The sequence below is a fragment of the Gavialis gangeticus genome, unplaced genomic scaffold, assembly GCF_001723915.1.
Source record: "Gavialis gangeticus isolate Ggan-Ray unplaced genomic scaffold, GavGan_comp1, whole genome shotgun sequence".
NCBI lineage: Eukaryota > Metazoa > Chordata > Crocodylia > Gavialidae > Gavialis > Gavialis gangeticus.
In genome coordinates, this window is record NW_017729025.1 from 12,148,878 (window position 1) to 12,167,018 (window position 18,141).

General features: G+C 41.4%; 1 protein-coding gene and 1 long non-coding RNA gene across 5 annotated transcripts in view; one reads left to right on the forward strand and one right to left on the reverse strand.

Annotated features, from left to right (window-relative positions):
• LOC109298359 overlaps window positions 1-2,347 on the forward strand; it is a 26,714-nt gene extending 24,367 nt beyond the window's left edge. Inside the window, exon 3 of the long non-coding RNA XR_002097596.1 lies at window positions 2,087-2,347. This is a non-coding gene — a long non-coding RNA (uncharacterized LOC109298359). The remainder of the gene's footprint in view (window positions 1-2,086) is intronic.
• Window positions 1,429-18,141, reverse strand: PSMA3 (proteasome subunit alpha 3). Of its 4 annotated transcripts, none has more exons than XM_019518409.1 (11): window positions 18,035-18,141; window positions 16,852-16,934; window positions 15,347-15,470; window positions 14,105-14,206; window positions 13,913-13,986; window positions 12,742-12,814; window positions 9,185-9,250; window positions 6,475-6,521; window positions 2,715-2,782; window positions 2,342-2,406; window positions 1,429-1,607 (listed from the first exon to the last, which is right to left on the reverse strand). In XM_019518409.1, exons 1-11 carry the CDS (start codon window positions 18,053-18,055, stop codon window positions 1,563-1,565), a joined length of 768 nt encoding a protein of 255 aa, XP_019373954.1. In that variant the 5' UTR covers window positions 18,056-18,141; the 3' UTR covers window positions 1,429-1,562. The 4 variants fall into 4 exon arrangements, with proteins under 4 accessions (XP_019373954.1, XP_019373952.1, XP_019373953.1 ...); XM_019518407.1 differs by having other exon boundaries at window positions 2,715-2,794; XM_019518408.1 differs by having other exon boundaries at window positions 6,475-6,524.

The window sequence follows — 18,141 nt, forward strand, 5'->3', positions numbered from 1 at the left end:
TTTTTTTTTTTTTTATTAACTTTAACAAGCTTTCACTGCTTAGTAGTTAAATTACTTCTTAATAGAGGCTAGTCATTTTAGTTTTAATCCTTTAAATTCACACTGGTATTAAAAGGAAATTTAAAGCATGGGCACAGATATTTCCCCGTACTTGTCTGAAGTGCCTGAGGTGATATACTTGCTAGACACCTCAACTCTAACCTACTTAACACAAGCCTCACATCTGCACTGCAGGTAGACACACCCTAATCTCCCAACTGCTGCCAGATCCAGCCTAACCTCCTCACAAGGCTTGTCGATCTGGATTTATAGTATGGTCATGACTGACTGTTAAATGCAGAGATAGCACAAAGCTGAAAACAAGACCACACTTAATAACTGGAGGCTACCTACTTCATTTATACAAAACGCAGCAGGAAGGTAGGAAAAACTACTTCCCTGCCTCATGCAGCAACCAATGAAGCCCAGAAGCATGGGGAATACCCACAGCATAGGCCTGACCAGTGCCAGTCCAACCTCTTAAAGACCTCCAGTGAGTCGACAACCTCCCCAGGCAGTCCCCCTCAGTTCTAAACTGTTTTGTAATTACAGAAAAATTAAGAGCAATATTGCTGTTGCAAAGAACTTCGTCACAACAGCTCAGAGTGTTTTTTGGTACTGGCTTCCTTTTTGAAACCTTTGGGTTTAACTTTGTGATTCCTGTAAATGTTTGCATACCTAATGCTAATATTGTGCAGCACCCTTAAAAAGGATCTCACAACTGCAGGACCTGAACCTCTTCAGCCTTCACAAGAGAAGGTTATGGGGGGAACCTGGTGACAGCCTATTAACTCACTAGGGGGGACCAGAAGGGTTTGGGAGAGACCTTGTTTCCCCTAGTGCCCCCTGGCATAACAAGGAATAACAGCCACAAGTTGTTGGAGAGGTTTAGATTAGACATCCATAAGAACTACTTCAGTCAGGGCAGCTAGGATCTGGAACCAATGTCCAAGGGAAGTGGTGCTGGCTCCTACCCTGGGGGTCTTTAAGGAGGAGGCTTGATGCCTACCTGACTGGACTCATTTGAGCCTAGTTTCTTCTCCTGCCCAGGCAGGGGGTCAGACTTGAAGATCTACAAGGTCCCTCCAACCTGACTTCTGTGACACCCTGACAGACAAGCACTAGTGTAGACAAAGTTATGCTCATCTAGACAAGAGGTAACCTAATTTTACAGGACAAGTATCTTAATCTGCAAGTGAGCAGTAAAGTATTTGGGGGAAGTACTGTGTTCCAATTAGGCAGATTTTGCAGCTTCACTTTAGTTAATTCAGGAAAATCTTTTGTTCTTGACATAAAGACCTTTAATTCAGAATCTTATTAAACTTATATGGGTCTGAAGTGCTCTACTTTGGCTTTTCCAGTATCACAGGTGACTTCCAGAAGTCTGAGAACAGTAAATGGGAATATTTATTAGTGCAAGTTGGTCAAGGTATTCTTCCAGCAAGTACATAATGGCAACCCATGGTTGATGCATAATAAACAAACCTGTGCTAAAATAAAATTTGTCCTGAAGTAACAATGTGTTACATATTGTCCTCATCCGATTCATCTTCCTCTTTCAATGATTCCTGTTTAGAAAACACAAATACACGTTACAGTTCTAGCCCTTGTTGAGAGGTCATCCCGCAAGTCATAGGAATTTGGATAAAGGATCTGGTTCTCTGTAGCAAGAGTTATTGCACTGATGCAAGGTATACTGCCCACAAGCAGGAAGCTCAGATTTGTGGCATTACACATGGAAGGAGGTAGAGAACAAGGTCTCATATGCACGCTGCTACAGGATGCTGTGCAAACACCTTAACTTTTGTATGGGTTAAGTGTCAAATCATTTGTGAAATACTGCTACTTGTGTGCATAACATTTAAATGCAGTTACTGCTTCCAAAACTAGCACAACTGGTGAGATCCTCTGTCTACTAGTTACCTCTCTTCCTGCTAGCTCTTGCTTTTAGAGGAGTTATTGTACTCGGCACAACTGACTACAAGACTTAAACATTGGTACAAGAACAAGTTCTAAATCTAATACACTGATTTTTCTCCTTACTTAGGCAAGGAGATATGCCAGCATTACCAGGCTCTTGAATGTGATCAACTGAAGATACAACTGGATTATGCTGTTTTGCTAATCTCGCTTCTAAACTGTTTCAGGTAATGTTTCTAGTTCCGTTAATCTAAGAATTCCAGGCTACCTTTGCACTTAGTTGCACCCACACTGGAAGAAGTGAACTTTGTTCAGTTCATTCTGTTCAGGTTTCCTTGTAAAGTGGAATTTTAAACTGAATAAATAAAGCTCTCTTGCTTACCTTGGCGTATTTCTCTGCTTCTTCCCTGATGTCTTTCGGCACAATTTCATGTTTTCCCTTGGTCACTATAAATGAAAGCATATTTAGAAATGGTTTTTTAGTACTTAACTGCTATACAGGTGAAATTTTGTAAGTCATTCATGGAATCATAGGAGAATAGGGTTAGAGAGGACCAACTTCACAAGAGCTTCTAGTCTAGCCCCCTGCTCAAGGCAGGAACATCCCCAACTAAATCATCTCAGTTAAGTGTCTGTCTAGAATGATTTACACAGGGATTTAATGCCCTTTAGGTTATTTGAGTCTTTAGATTTACCGCCACAAAACTTCCATCAGAACTACATTATTTCTATAAACAAGAATAAATTAAATTTACCTTCTCCAACCCAACTGAGTTCAAGTTCAAAAGCTTTATCCTTTACTTCATCATGAACTATGTAGATTCTAGAAAGGAGAGAGAAGCTTGCAATTAACTGACTACTTACAAATTTCCCTCTTAAAAGCTATTTGTTAATTTAATAATTAAACAGATTGGATATAGATATCCAACTTGTCCATTCATCCCTTCCCCCTACACATACAACATGGCTTTACAGTTTCTCATCTTACTGAAAACAATTTGTACAAAAAATAAAATCAAAATATCTGGTGTTTATACTACTGACTTAAAAAAAGAGCGTGGTGTTTTGGGTTAAGATACAACCAAGTTATCAGTCTCTGGTACAGGAGTAGAACTCAAAATCCCTGATCAAAATTCAGGTAGTTTAAAACAGTGATGGCCAACTGGTGGCATGTGTGTCATGGCAGCTTGTGTGACACTGCAAACAGGGCAGGAAGCAGAAAGCTGAGCAGCAGATTGGGCAGGGAAGAGACTGGCATGGCACTCATGAAGGGGCAGAGATAATTTGTGACATGCCTGCCAAAAGGGTTAGTTGCCACTGGTCTGGAACTTAAGCACTGGTAAATGGAGATGATGACACTGCACTTCTCCCTTTTTGAGCCTATCATATAATTCAACTAGCAGAGTAGTAAATATGCCTGTTGTAACTCCCTTTATACTGACTGACCGTGACTGTAGCTCAATTAAGATCGTTTGCCTGCAGTAAGCATACTGTGCACCAGTTACAACTTTCTGAACAGGCCACGTGTGTTCTAATTCTCCATATCATTGTAGGGTACAAGTTGTGTGTCAGGTTGCATGCGCACTTTTACAAAAACATGCAAAGGTAGCAGCCTGAGGGCAGAATGGCATTTCCTGCTCATTGCCAGGGGTATGTAGAAAATATAGAGCCTTAAGCTATTGGTCCACAAATTAAGTGAATATTCTGCTTGACAAAGAAAGCTGCATTCCTTATACTGACGTAGGTGGTTCAAAGTTAAGTTGACAACTAGCTGCTTCAGGAGCAGAACGAATACTTTGTGCCAGCGGTGCTCAACCTTTTGCCAGCACGCCATCTGCCTGCAGACTGAATCCTGCTGGTGGGCTGGTCTGGTCACACACAAGTGGGGCAGTTTAGCCCCAATCCAACTGCATGTGGGGAGGAGGTGGTGGTGGAGGTACAGGGCATGGCTCAGACATCCTCTGGTTGTGCAGGGGACAGGGTGTAGCCCAGTTGCACAGGGCTTGAGAATCTTGCAGCAGGAGAGGAGTGGCAGTATGAATTGCCACTACTCCCCCACTATCAAATTTCCTGACTCACAGGGAGCCCTGCAGGCTGGATTTGGCCTATAGGCGAGGGACTGAGCACTCCTGCTTTATGCCATCCCTGTGCTCTGATCTTTATCAGGGTCATGAAAGAGTTCTAAAAGCATAGTTGTTCTCTACCTCTTTAGCCTCAAGCCTGCCTTCCAGCCCCTGTTCCTTTACAAAGTGCCAGCTCTTGCTTTTACTCGTTTCTTGATCACAGAAGAACAACAATTTTATCGCAAAGAACTCAAGAAACCTACAACAGATCAGAATGGTTTTGACACTATGGATTCCTATTTGAAATTTCTGGGTTTATCTTGCCAACCAGATGTAGGTGTCTGTACACCTAACAGTGCTAACACTGCATGGCACCCCAGGGTGCTGTGCACTCTGAGAATTACTGCAGTTTGTAGTGCATTCACTTATACATTGTACTGGTGTACCTAACCTACCATATCTCAGGGATGGATTCATTTCATACATGCATTAATGCCAAGGGACTCTATACTGGCAGATGCTTTTTCAGTCCTACAGTAGTGAGTGTCCCACAGTGGGAGAGTAATGCAATATTAACAGATGAAGGACAGGATTTTTAGTTTTACTTTCCTAAAAATTACTTTCAGTTAGAAGCTGATGCCTGCAGATCCAACAGCAACCACAGACATGCTTTCTGATGGTACGTGCATCATTATGGCAGTTACTAAGGAGGCATGCTAGCATGTTTTTATGACTGCTTAAGCTGTGGTTAAAATGTAAAGGACAACTTGCAACTAGGTACTGTTCCAAGAGAAAGTGGGCAGAGATTAGATGTCTTTGAAAATTACTAGATAGTAAGGCAGTGCGAAAGGCTGTGTTTTGATTCAGTTTTGGATTTGACCATTTCGGAGGACTGTGATTCGTTTTGATCTTTTGGCCGAATCTGTTCTGAACAGGCTGCAAGTGAAGTTTCGCACAGCCCCAATGAGGAGCAGGATGGCGCCGTGGGTGGATCTCTGCTCCCAACGGAGCCAGGTTGCATGGTAGAGACCAGCACTGCCCTGCTGCGCAACCTGGCTCTGCAGGGAGCAGTAATCCAGGGCTGGGGCCAGCAGCAGCACTGCAGTCTTCCCAGCACAAGCTGTGCTAAGCAATTGCTGCTGGACCCAGGCCAGCAGTGGCAGCCTGCTGAAACCCCGCACGCAGATTGGAGCCCCCCGCCCCCCTGGGAATTGCTGGGGAAATGATCGGAGAGCTGGGGAATCAAACCAGGAGCTACATGTCAATATCAGAGCAGTCCTTCCCTGCCCCCCCCCACTTCTCCTCCCTCTTAGTTTTTGTTTCCCTGCAAGCCCGGCTCTGAAACATTTTCTGAAATGTTTCAGAGCCTTCTGTTTCGATTCAGACTTGGCGTTTTGTGCACTGAAACGGCCTGAAACACCTCCTGAAACTTTGCACAGCCTTACTAGATACACCTGAATGACTTAAATAATGGCAAGACTGGTGTTTAGTGAAGATGTGAACAGGCACAGAATTTAAAGTACTTTAACGCCTCCTACTAAGCATGAACCTCCATTAGTATTGTTTCAGGCACCTACATTCAGACAAGAACTCATTAAATAGACTGAAAATAAAGTAACTTTACTTCCCCTACAGTAATATCTGATTTGGGTCAAGTCTGAAAGGACGGTTGTAGTTCTGTCCTCTTAAAAGCTGACCAGACTGCACATTTCATACCCTGGGACATGTTGCTATATTCTGCACCCCCAGTTTATATTCACGCTTGTCATTATCTTGTCTGACATATGACAGCCGAGTAGTAAGCTCAAAATCAAGAGAGACATGTGAGCACTGTCAAGAACATGGATAAGGAAACAAAAGTTAACAGCACACACTGGATTTCTTCGATCTTTCAGTCTTGGATACAAAGCATCACCTGCAAGCAAACTGTCTAAAGTTCTAAAAATTTTAGGAACCAATTTTAGTTATTTAGACAATGCATCAACTACACCCCTCATTCATCTTTGAATGAGAAGTGGGTTTTTTTTGTTATTGTGACCATGCACTGATACTCCTCTTTCTTAGTGGATTAAGGGCCCCTGAGGAACAGTTCCTCTGCTTTATCCCTTGACAAGGCAAGGAAGTGCTCAACTCTGGTGTTCATTTTGTATCCCAAAGACTGCATTTTTTTTGTGGTTCGGTTGCTTAAATTAAAAAAAAAAAAAGATGACATACTTGTAATATCTGAAGTGACTGATGGAAAGGGTAAAAATGTGTACTCAGTTTGTCTTCTGCATATTTTCAAGACATCAAGTATGCTTTTCATATAACCAAAACTAGCAGGAGCATGGAGCATAGATCTAGGCACAGGACTAATATCTGAAACTAAGCTTTGGGTGACTGAATTTTTTTACACAGTGTTATTTTCAATGGGGTATGTGCAGAGGAGGGGAAAAGGATTGGGAAAACTCACATTTTTGCAACTTCCTTAACAACATCACGGCAGGTCATTTCTTTCATCTGCTGATGAAGAAAGTACATGTCAGTACTATTTTCCAAAGAGAGTAAGCTAGCTGTTAAAGAGACGAGGACACCCAGTATCAGCCAGGTGGGTGCACAGTAGGACTGTTTGCTCCCCACTACTGACAAAGGGTGAAATCCAGAGAGAAACGGAAGGCATACACTTGAATGAAAGTGAACTTTTTCAGAACACTGTTTGCCAGTCCAAGCCCTTTCCCACGTCAGTACGTAGTTAAGTGAGTGCCTCATAGGAAGTCTGCACCCACATTTCAGTTCTTTCAACTGGAGCTAAACAGAAATGCATCCACATCTTAAAGCTTTAGGAACTTGTCAAAAAAACTTGAGGTATAATCAAATGACAGTCAAAGATTGATCTCTACTGTAACCATCATACTCAAGGATTTTCTGTTGGGATTTGTTTGCAGTCATTCCAGTTTAAAGCTAACCTGCAGGCAATAACCCATCCAGTTGCTGACTTTACACAATTCAAATTCGGTATTAATTTTTTTTTCTTGAACTTAATTATACCTCAGTCTTTAGGGGCACCCATCCAGGGCCAAATTAAAGTTAAATGCATGTGACCAATTTTTTTTTTTTTTAAATGCATCAGATTCCTTATCAGCCACTTCCTCTTGGGCAAATGGAGAAGCCGCTTACTCTGCTATATTGAGGCAACGCAGGGATGAGATAACAGTTCCGTTTCCCAGCAATTCATAAGGGATGCGGGCAAAGTACTAAACAGCATGGTGCTCAGTCTACATTTCCACATCATTTGTTGCAAGCTTAAAAACACGGCCAAATGTAATTTAGTTTCTCCATAATACTTCTGGTGTAGCTTACACAAGGGGTTGCCATCATGCTTAGGGCATCTAGCTTGCACTTTAGATATGTATTTCCTGAAAACTTACAGGCATCAGCACATTTAAACATTAAAGAATGATGTTCCCTACATAGGTTGTAGACCAAAACTGCATTTTTTAAACCCGTTTTTTAAAAACTCCTGTTTGCTCATTTAATTAGCTTGCAGAGCACAGAAAACCCTACATGCAATTGCCAGCTTGTTGTGGAGTTCATTTTCTGCACTATTTGTTCACAAGCTGTCTAATCTTCATTATTAAAGGAATAATTAGTATTGTGCACAATTTTTTCCAGGAGTTGTAGAGGAGACAAAGGTGTTAATTATTTCTGAAGTAATGAATTTCCGAGAAACCTCAAAAGTTTTTGTGAAGAGAAATTTCCTTATGATGTTTTCTTTTCCTTTCCCCAAAATGGCCTGTAAGGCCCTGCCTGGATACACAACATATTTATGCAAGTGTAATCAGTCTTTATGTTGGTATTTCAGTGCCACTAGGGACTTACTCAAATCTGGTGTAGAATTAGTGTGGGAAAGATCAGTTTTGGTGTTGTCTGTCTGTATCTTATCCTGGGGTAATTATATGGTCAAAGCAAACAGGCTGTTACTTGCTCCACCACCATCTAGTGGCAAAGTGCTGCGATAGCACTAACTTCAAGCAGCTGCCTAAGGGACTTGGGCATCTGCCTGCTCCAGGTCCCAGTGTAATTTATGTCAGTTTTGTAAACAGGTTGTGTCCAAACCCTAAGGGCAACTTGCAGCATTCCAGTACTGTATTAACAATACATTCAGAATCCATCATTGTGACTTGGTGTTTAACCATAACAAAATTAACTTAAGAGTTGCTTAATTGAAAATTAACCTGTTAGAAAGAAGAAATTAGACATTTTTTCCCCAGTCTGACAATTAAGCTGTCTGGCTCTTTTTAACTACCCTCTCTTTACAAACAGAGGAAGAGGAAAAAAATTAACTATTTTAAAACTGGTCTCTGCTCTGCATATACTGCATCAGTCTGGCCCAGTATACAAGGTTAACTGGAACCAATGTAACATGAGCCTAGAACTCAAGTTTTTTTTTCCAGTTGCGATTAAGTTACCTATGCAAACTCATGCCAGTAAAGTCTTTTCTGTTATGCAGCCACCTATCTTTATGCTGCTTTAAGATATACTTGTACATGGTATCTACAAGCTGTTTATAACAGGTATGCTGAAAGCCATTAAGAAAACAGACAGGTGCCACCTAACTAGATAAACATCTGATCTTTAATATGCTCCATGAATACACATTTTTAGTAGAATTTATAGTACTTCAGTGGTCACCCTACATGGGCAAAGCATAGTTCTGCTACCCCATTCATTGTTCTTTAGAGGATGTTCCCATCACTGTGACTTACGGAGAAATGTTTCCATGCAGAACAAGCAGTCTCATTAACTAGCTGACCTCCCTGGTGCTAAAGTACACAAACCTTTCCTCTGAAGCCTACAAGGCACAGCACAACACTTTTATCCAAGAATATTAACTTGAGGTAAATCAATACGAATTGGTTGTATGCACTGAATGCTGTATTATTTAACATCCTACATCAGGGGTTATCAACCAGGGGTACGCATACCTGTGGGGGTATTTGGGAAGCCCCCAGGGGGTACATAGAAGCAGTGCAGTGAAGTGGGGGGCACTTCAAGTTTTGCCAGTGACCCACTCCAATTGATCAGCCAGGGGATTTCCCCCCCATCCCCAGTTGATGGGCCGTGCTTCTCGACCATCCGCTGGGACTACGCCAATCAAAAAAGGTTGAAAACCCCTGTCCTACCTGAAGCTTTTCGATCTCTGTCTTTGCAGCCTGTCTGGCTTTACCAATGGCACAGCCCCAATAACCCTATAGAAGTAAAAGAAAAATAAGTTAGATTGATGTTGTCTTACATTGCAGGGAGGGTTTTAATACTCTTTATCTGTAAGAAGTCAGGAAAACTAGTCTAAGATTTAGAATGATACACAAGGATGCCTATAGGCACTATTGCCTACAAACACATTTCTCAGTAAATACAAGAAATCCTAGTAACACGAGTTACCAGAGTAAATGAAAGCTCTCAAAGTTAAAATGTTTGCTGTGTACCATTAAATTAAGTACCAAAAAGGTCAGTGTGGCTATACAATCTGTATTGCTTTCTAGAGGTTTACAGGCTGCTTTAGAGTAGGGGTATCAATATTGTTTTTAAAATAGTATTTGTTTAACCTCCTATTCTATCGATTAAACAATTAGTGGATGACACAGCAGGTCAGATGCAGCTGCTGCTGGGAGCCCCTATGGAAGCCCTATAGATTCAGAATTGGGGACAAGCCCAGCCAAACAACACAGCCCAGTGAAGTCCTATGCTGCGATGGAGGGTGCACCTGTGAACCAGGAGCTAATTGCTTAACTAATTATTATTAGTCACCTAGCTGCTCTGCTTTCCTCATAAGCTATGGGTACTAGTCCCCCTCACCCTTGCTCTTCCCTCCTGCCCTGCTGCCTTCAGATTCCTGCTGGGCTCTACTTGGCTTCCCTTCCCTGCCAGACTGCACCCATCCCAAGCTAAAGGATAATCAGCTAAACAGTTAATCATTTAGCTTCCACATCCCTACTTTAGTCACTGCTACAGCTTTCCACAACAACTCACTCTGAGGCTGCCTGTCTCTTCCCATCACATTCTTTTCAAACACGTAGTGTGTTGTGTGCGTTGAAGCATCTTGTGTTGGAAAACTGGCAGTTCCTGCTGACTTTTGCCCTACACCAGAATTGCAGCTTTAAAGTTTGGGTGCGTTCATGAACAGAACATGCTGTTTTCTTTCTATGAGTAAGAAATACTTAGTCACCAGCACCTTTGGTTAAAGAAAAGAAGTGGTTCTGCTTATTTTTGCCTTGCAAACACTTTAACACACAGTGGTGCTAAAACAAGTGTAAATATACTATTCCATGAAGGAAGGACATAGAAAAGGATCTGGCTGTTTTCCTGACCTCTCAGAAAAGAATTCACAAACTACTGAAAAACAAGACTGCAACAACTACGGACTCTTCAGTCTAGTCTGTACCAGATGTTTCAGACGAAGGTGTAAGAAATCCAGTGGACAAATGGAGAATAATCTGTCTACAGACATCATTTCTTCCACACTCCCATTAGTGTATCACTATGGCCTGAAGCACAGAACGTTTATATTTTTTGCAAAACCACTGATCCCAATACCAGCTTCATTATAGAAACATAACAAAATTCTTATCTTTGGTAAACTGCAGCAGTGAAGACCTCAAGATGCATGACAGTATTCATTTTTTGTCAGTCCCTAATTAACCAAGTGTGTAGTTCCAGGGTCAGCTCAGTACAAATTTTCAAATCCAGGGTCATTAGTTACCTTCCAGTATACAAGTATATTACCACATACTGTATTTTTATTAGCAGCTCAGACACTTCCTTAGGGTTCTTTGGAACTGGAGGCAAGTGATCTAAACCTTTGTAACCTGTAGCTCTTGAATTTATCAGTTTGTTTCAGCCACTTCTGTGTCTTCAAACTGCATATCACATTTATTCCACAAAAAGAATAGTTCTCCCTAGCACCCTCTGGTGATCAAGGCTCATGAAAAGAAACTTGCTTATAGAGTTTTCTGCAGTGCCCTAATCCTTAATCGGTCATCCTTTGCTTCCTTGCTAGTCTAGCACAGTTTTGCATTTCAAAATGTCCATTTCCAGCAAAGTTAATTTACTTGTTTTAAGGTCAGCCCGTTCTTCAGATTCATGGCAACCTCTATTTTTATTTGACTTACCACAGTTCCCAGACAGGTGCAAAACTATTTCTAACATCACCTTCTGACCTAGACACTGACTGACATTCCCTTTCTTTGCCCAGCTCTGTGCAAAGAACTAGGAGCTTTTTCCAAAAAAGCTTCTCTAGATGCCCTGACATCTAAAACTTGGTTCTACATGTCTAGTGGTTCTCAAACTTTTTAGACTCAAGGCACCCCTTGGAAAATGCCAACTCTTGGCTTTCACTCAGTTTTTGACTACAGAAAATAATAGAGTAGTTCTTCTGTTGCAAATAACTCAGGAACCGTTCTCACCTGTTGTGATTTATTTGAATGGACTCCTATATGAAATCCCTAGGTGTATCATACAAATCATGCACACGTTTGCACACTTTGGTGCTAATATTGCACAGCACCCTTATAAAGATCCTGCCTCACCCTGGTCGAGAGAATCACTGATCTAGAACCAACTAAGAATAGCTAAATAATACTGTTTCATACTGTTCGCATTAGACACTTGCTAACATGCATCTGCTGTGATTCTCAGCCAGGGTGCCATGCCAAAACACAATTTAACAAGATTACAGTCTATGAATTCAGATATTTCAGGTAGGAAACATATGTTAAAACCATTGTGACGTGATGATCTTTTGAATTCTTTGCAACACAATTGCTTTTTATTTTTTCTGTAGGTAAAAAAACAAGTGAAAACTAATCTTATAGTAAATTATAAACCAGTTTATGTGGCCAAATTAATTCTGGCACTTCATAACATTTGAGTTCTTTCAGCCCTATTTCCATATAGTGTTGATATAGTAGCAGATATAAAAAGTTAAGTGAAAAATTAAATCAGGAAATTCAGAACCTGAAGCTGAGGCATGAACTAACAGCACTCTGAAATGTTTGAATTTCCTTCCTTTACAAATTATCTCATTAAGCACATAAAATTGCAGGACCAGGTACAACCAATGGACTGCTTCCTAAAATTACACACCATTTTGCTCTTTGTTATCTAGCTGAGTATTCAGAGATAAAACCATACTGCAAGGATTTATAAACAACATGCTTTTGTGCTGATTATTAAAACAAACTACAGTGCCTTAAGGGAGAGCTGCCAGTCTACTTGGAGCTAAACGTCAGTAAACAGGACAATTATACACCGCATGCACTTTTTTTTGTAAGTGTTCAGTGAGGCAGCAATCCTCCCTTTAATACCCATCTCCAAAACACATAGCCAGAGCAAGTGAACTGACATGCACGGTTTATGAAAAAAATGAACACAGATTTAGTAGGTTTCACAGAAGAAAAACTACTTTTCATCTCCAGAAGTCTATGACAACTCATCTCTAATAAAGGAAAACTAGGTATAAACAGGACCGACAGTTGCAACCACAGCGATTTACCAGAACTCACTCTCTAAAGTACTCAGCTCAAAAGACAGCATAGCAATGCCATAAAACCATACTGCTTCCAGTGTCAAGCAGAAGTAATGACTGCTTATTCCAAAGAAATCTAAAGGGAAATGCTTTCATGAACCTATTAGAGACCTTTAGAAAAGGAGCCACTATATGTCAGAAGATAGAAGTACTCACATATGAAACACCTGATGGGTCAATCATGTACAGCTGAGCACCATCATCCTCATCGTAAGATCCCAACATGAAACTGTATTAAGCAAAAGGAAATTAGAAGATGCATACTGTGCTATTAAATGAGATTCACAGAAGTTCAGGACTAGAAGGGCCTCGTGAGATCATCAGGTCCAGCCCCCCCGCTCTGGGAAGGAAAGACTGCTGGGGTTAAATAATCCCAGCCAGGTGTGCATCCAGTCCCCTTTGAAGATCTCCAGGTAGGTGCCTGCCCCACCCCCGCTGGGAGTCTTTTCCAGTCTGGTCACATGAACCGTGAAGAAGTTTTTCCTTGTATCCAGTCTGAAACCTTCTTCTGGGAGTTTATGACCATTGCTCCTGGTTTTCCCTGAGGCACTTTGGTGAATAGTTGTTTGCCTAGCTCCTGATATATTTGTAAGCTGCCACCAAATCCTCCCCTGAAGTCGTCTTTTTTCTAGGCTGAACAGTCCTGTATCTGTCAGCCAGCCTCTCCTCGTATGGCTTGCTCTTCAGACCTCTAATCATATGAGTGGCTCTTCTCTGGACTCCCTCAAGCTTTTCCACATCCTTCTTGAAGTGTGGCACCCAGAACTGGATGCAGTACTCCAGCTCCAGCCTCACCAATGCTGAGTAGACTGGGAGGATAACTTCCTTAGTTTTGCTTGAGATGCACTGGTTGTTGCATGCCGGCGTACTGCTTGCTCTGCTAACTATAGCAAACAATACGCTGGCATGCATCAACCAACACATAGCTAGAATTAAAGATTTTACTGAGGTCTCATTTTTCTTGCAGCAAAACTTCCCCTACATGCTATCTTCTAAACTTCTTAAACCCTTCTTAAAGTTTAGGGTATTACCACTTACAAAGTTGCTGGCACAATCTCTTTTCAGCAACTGACTGCTGGTTTCTTACATTGGTTTTTCACAGCCTTTAGAATGCCGGGTTTTTTTTTTTTTAGTTAAAAGGTAGATATAAAGTTTTAAATAAAATCTGTATAATATAAGTATCTTTATACACACAAGCTTTTCACTTAAAATTGCACTAACATGCACTTACTGAGGCATAGATGCTATGCGAAGACTGACTTATATAACCAAACCAGATTTTGGGTGGGCAGTAAATAAAGAGTATACATATATTTGAAAGACATACCTGCAGCCAAAAGGTCTCACGGCACTGTATAGTGTGTAGGCATGTACATACATGGCTACTCTATCTGCAAGATGCTGTGGGAAAAGGGAGGAAGGGTTTGTAAATGAAGTGTTTCAAACAGTAAACACGCCTCAAGGCGATTTAAATAGATCATCTTGTTAAAAGATCTAAGGAACTACACGAGTCACTTACCTTCAGTGGAATATTATAGCCATAGTTGGATCTAAAGTTAGAGGCTTCTTCCCTAGCTATGTCTGCCAAAGAACGTGCATCTGCTAAGAGTCCTGCCACTGCCTGAAATGAAAAGCATTAACATCCAGTCAAAATGCAGACACCTTTTTGTAACTCAGTGAACAAGGTTTAATTCTGTTTGTGAATTGTAGAACAGATCCCCACTGTACTATGCAACTTTGCAAAATGAACCAGTCCAGATTTTCCACATGCCAACAAGCATCAGAAACATCAAGACGTGCAAAACTCTAGAACTCTTGGCTCAGAAATGATACCTTTTATTAAACCAACTAGGAAATCACAAAAAAATTATCTTTTTCTGCAAGCTTTCAGCTCAAATGCTCTTCATCAGGTTCTGAGAAAATTAAAGATGGTAAGTCCTCAGAAACGTCAAGAAAACGTTACTCTATCAGTACACGATTGTTACCTTTATTTTATTGTTTTACAGCATCTTGTTAAACTAAATGGTTAATAGAGAAGAGCGTAAGGATGACAAAAAACCCCAAGCAAGCACCTTCAGTATTTATTCTCTGGATGCTACTACAACTTGGACTACAACTGCATTTATCCACCTGCTAACAGCATTTCTACGACAGAAATTATACCAATTCCCATGACTACCGGTGCAACTTTGAGTAGAACATCCCCGTTTGCCCCTAGACTTCTCTCACATCACTACTGAAGACCAGCCAGTAACCTATACATTCCCATCACCCTACACAAGCCATTATAACCTGAAGCCCCCACTTTCAAAACAAGATGAGAAACTCGTATGTAGGTGATGTAGTCATTCATGTGTATTGCTTTACTTCAGTACTTTGTTATAATAAGAGTTTTTTTTTTTAAATACTTAAATACTCTTGCCCTTATCTGAACATTACTGGTTCACGCACCAAAAAGAGAGAAAAAAACAGCTTTTAGAATCAGCAAGTGTCATTCCAGAAGCAGCATTCAGATCATTTCAAAGTGAACTGCTTCCTGAATGTGTGCGCATATAAAACACACCCCAAAACAGGCAGAGAAGTATACAAACAGAACTGCAGTCACCTAGATATCCCCTGACATTTCTCACCATAAGCTTAGAAATATGAAGTAAGTTAATTTAAGAAGCTATTTAATACTGGATTATCCAATAAATAGACACTGTACAAAGAACTGGGCTTTAGATTTAGGAGAACACATACAGCGTCAAATAACACTCACCATTCCAACATGTCGATCAACATTAAAAAGACGTTTATTGGAGCCTTCTTCATAAAGTTTGGATAGGACAAGTTTCTCTACTCCAAATACAACACCATCTTTACATCTTATGCCAATTGCTGTACTGAAAGATAAGTCAAATGTAACAACAGTCTTTAAAAAACACTAAAGCTTTAGGAGTGGGGTTGAGAGATTAAATGGTAGTGTTTTCATATAAGTGTGCACAGCAGTAAGTACAACAGAATGCCATCATTTCAGTTCTACCTTGAAGATGCATTGCAACCCCTGAAACTTTCTAAAAGAACAATGTTTTAGCATTTTCCTTTTTCCTCCCTTCCCTTTGCCCACACCAGGGGAACAGAAGCACAGCTCTTAAGTGCATCCAGGTAGTTGGATAAGTATCTCAAGAAAGTCTGGACATCAGCTGATCACAAGGATTACAATCCCTGCCTACTCCATTTAGGCATCTCATACACATTCCCTGCCAACATACAGAACATGAGATGAAAACAGAACCTAGCCAACGCTACGAGTTCCACCAGCCAAGTGAATTCAAAAGGTATTCCTGGAAGACCACATGGAACCAAGTGGTACTTCTGTACCACTGTATGTACCACTGTATTAACTACAGGTTGGCACATGCCATTTTAAAAATGAGAAGACAACAGTTTTGGCTGCAAGTTTCAGATTTCAGGATACCCTATCCATTTAGTTTTAGAATGGTATTACAGAGGTTGAGGCCCTTAATAATGTCATCAAGTTGGCAATATGTTGTCAAGATGATATACTGCTACAAACTGGAGGTTTTAAACAGTTTATTTCTACAGACCCCCTAGTCAGGATCAGGGCTGGATATGGTCCATGCATACAGACTGACTCAATTCCTCTCTCAAACACTTTCCTCTCCATTTGCTGGTGACAGTCAGGCCAAGCTGCAAGCTGTACACAGTGCATATAAAATTATATTTGCAGGCTGCTTCTTGGACAACATCTGTAAAAATATACGTACTCTTAGGGAAGCCAACATTGTAAGTTTGGTACATTCATTCCTCAAGGAACTGGCAGCCTCCAACGATGTTATCACAAGCCTGCATAGCTTTGGGAAGTCATTTCCCAGCACCTCAATTCAACATCTGTAAAATGGGCTTTGACATACTGACATTATCTTCCATCCAGGAGCAAACCCTGCAATCAGCTTTTGCACCAAAGCATAAGGCTTTATTATCCTTAGTATGCTTTGATAATTTTACTCTCATCCTTTACATTCTCTCACAATATTATTTTATGCTTTTGGCCCTGCCAAAATGAGCAGTTATTACATGCCTTATATATTTTATCAGAAAATGTTCCTGACAGAAAGGCAGGAACACAGTTGTTCATCAGCTATTTTGACAGTGTAATTTTCACTGCTATGTCACCGTACCCATCTACTCTAGTTCCACTGTTTTTTGTTTGTTTTTGTTGTGTTTTTTAAGAAACTGATAAAGAAAAAACATCTGTCTTACCTACTATTCTCCACAGCTTTCATGGCATATTCAACTTGAAATACTCTGCCATCTGGAGAGAACGTGGAAGCCGACAAGTCATACTGTAGAAGACAAACACACACTCAGCATAAAAACGTTGCAAATACAGTTCATATTGCAAGCAGCACTAAATCATTCTTCTGGAAAAGTCTTAAAACTCTTGAGAAAAGTAGGATGTGCTTTAACATGGCTTTTGGCGACTGAATAAAGAGTACAAAAATACAAAACATGTAAATCAACCGTTTCTTTTAATACATAAAGAAACTTAAGATGAATCAGTGTTGTCTGGCTTAATTAAAAGTAATTAAAAAAAAAAAAATCGCTTCTTTCAGGAATAGTCATACTATATAACAAAAACCCAACAAAGGATAATGCCCTGCAGGAACCTCAGGGATTTGAGGCTACGGTAAAGATAAGACATTCACACAAATGTAACTTTTTGTGTGGTTCTTAGTAGTATTTTTAATATCTGCAGTGCTTTTTTAAAATTGCTCTTCGGGCAGTTTGCAAAGGGTGAGGATGATGACATTGTTCTCTGTACCACTGCACCTTTCACAATCTCAACGCGCTTCCCAGGGGCTCCGTGTCCCAGGAGCCGGCAGCGAGCGAAGAGGCGGGTGGGGGAGTTGGGCAACTCGGTCTGGGGCCGGTCGCCAGCGACACCTCCTGGCTGAGCAGCAGCGTCCAGAACCAAGAGCAACGCTTGTGTTTTACCACGTGAAAGATGGGAAGAGGAAGATTTCTGTTTAACGGAAGGCTGTTCATTGTGTTTACCTGAACGTTGAAACCCTAAGAAGGACTGTTTGCACCCAAAAGCTCACCTGACCCCTCTGCCAACTAGAGTCGGTCCAATACGAGGCATCACCAAAAAAAACCCAACCAAAACCCCGCTTGCTTCCACCCAAGCATCGCCACTCCAGAAAAGCAGCTTTTCAGAACCGATTTGTTCCTGGGACCTTCCGAAAGCACTGCTCATCGGTACCGTCTTCCAAAGCACACACAGCGCCGCCCCACCCGGCCGGGCCCACCTTCCCCCGGCCTTCCCTTGGCAGAGGGGCGGCCCCACCCTGCCGGTTCCCGGTGCCTCAGCGGCACTCCCCGCCCCGCGCTGAGGAGAAATCGGGAGGTAGGGGCAGGCCCAGCCCGGCCCGGCCTCACTCACCCCGGTGCCGATAGAGCTCATGGCGGCAGCGGCGCCAGTCACGGCAGCACCCCCACTGCCCAACAACGCGTGCGCCCATTGGCCCGCACAACTGGCCAATCAGCTCT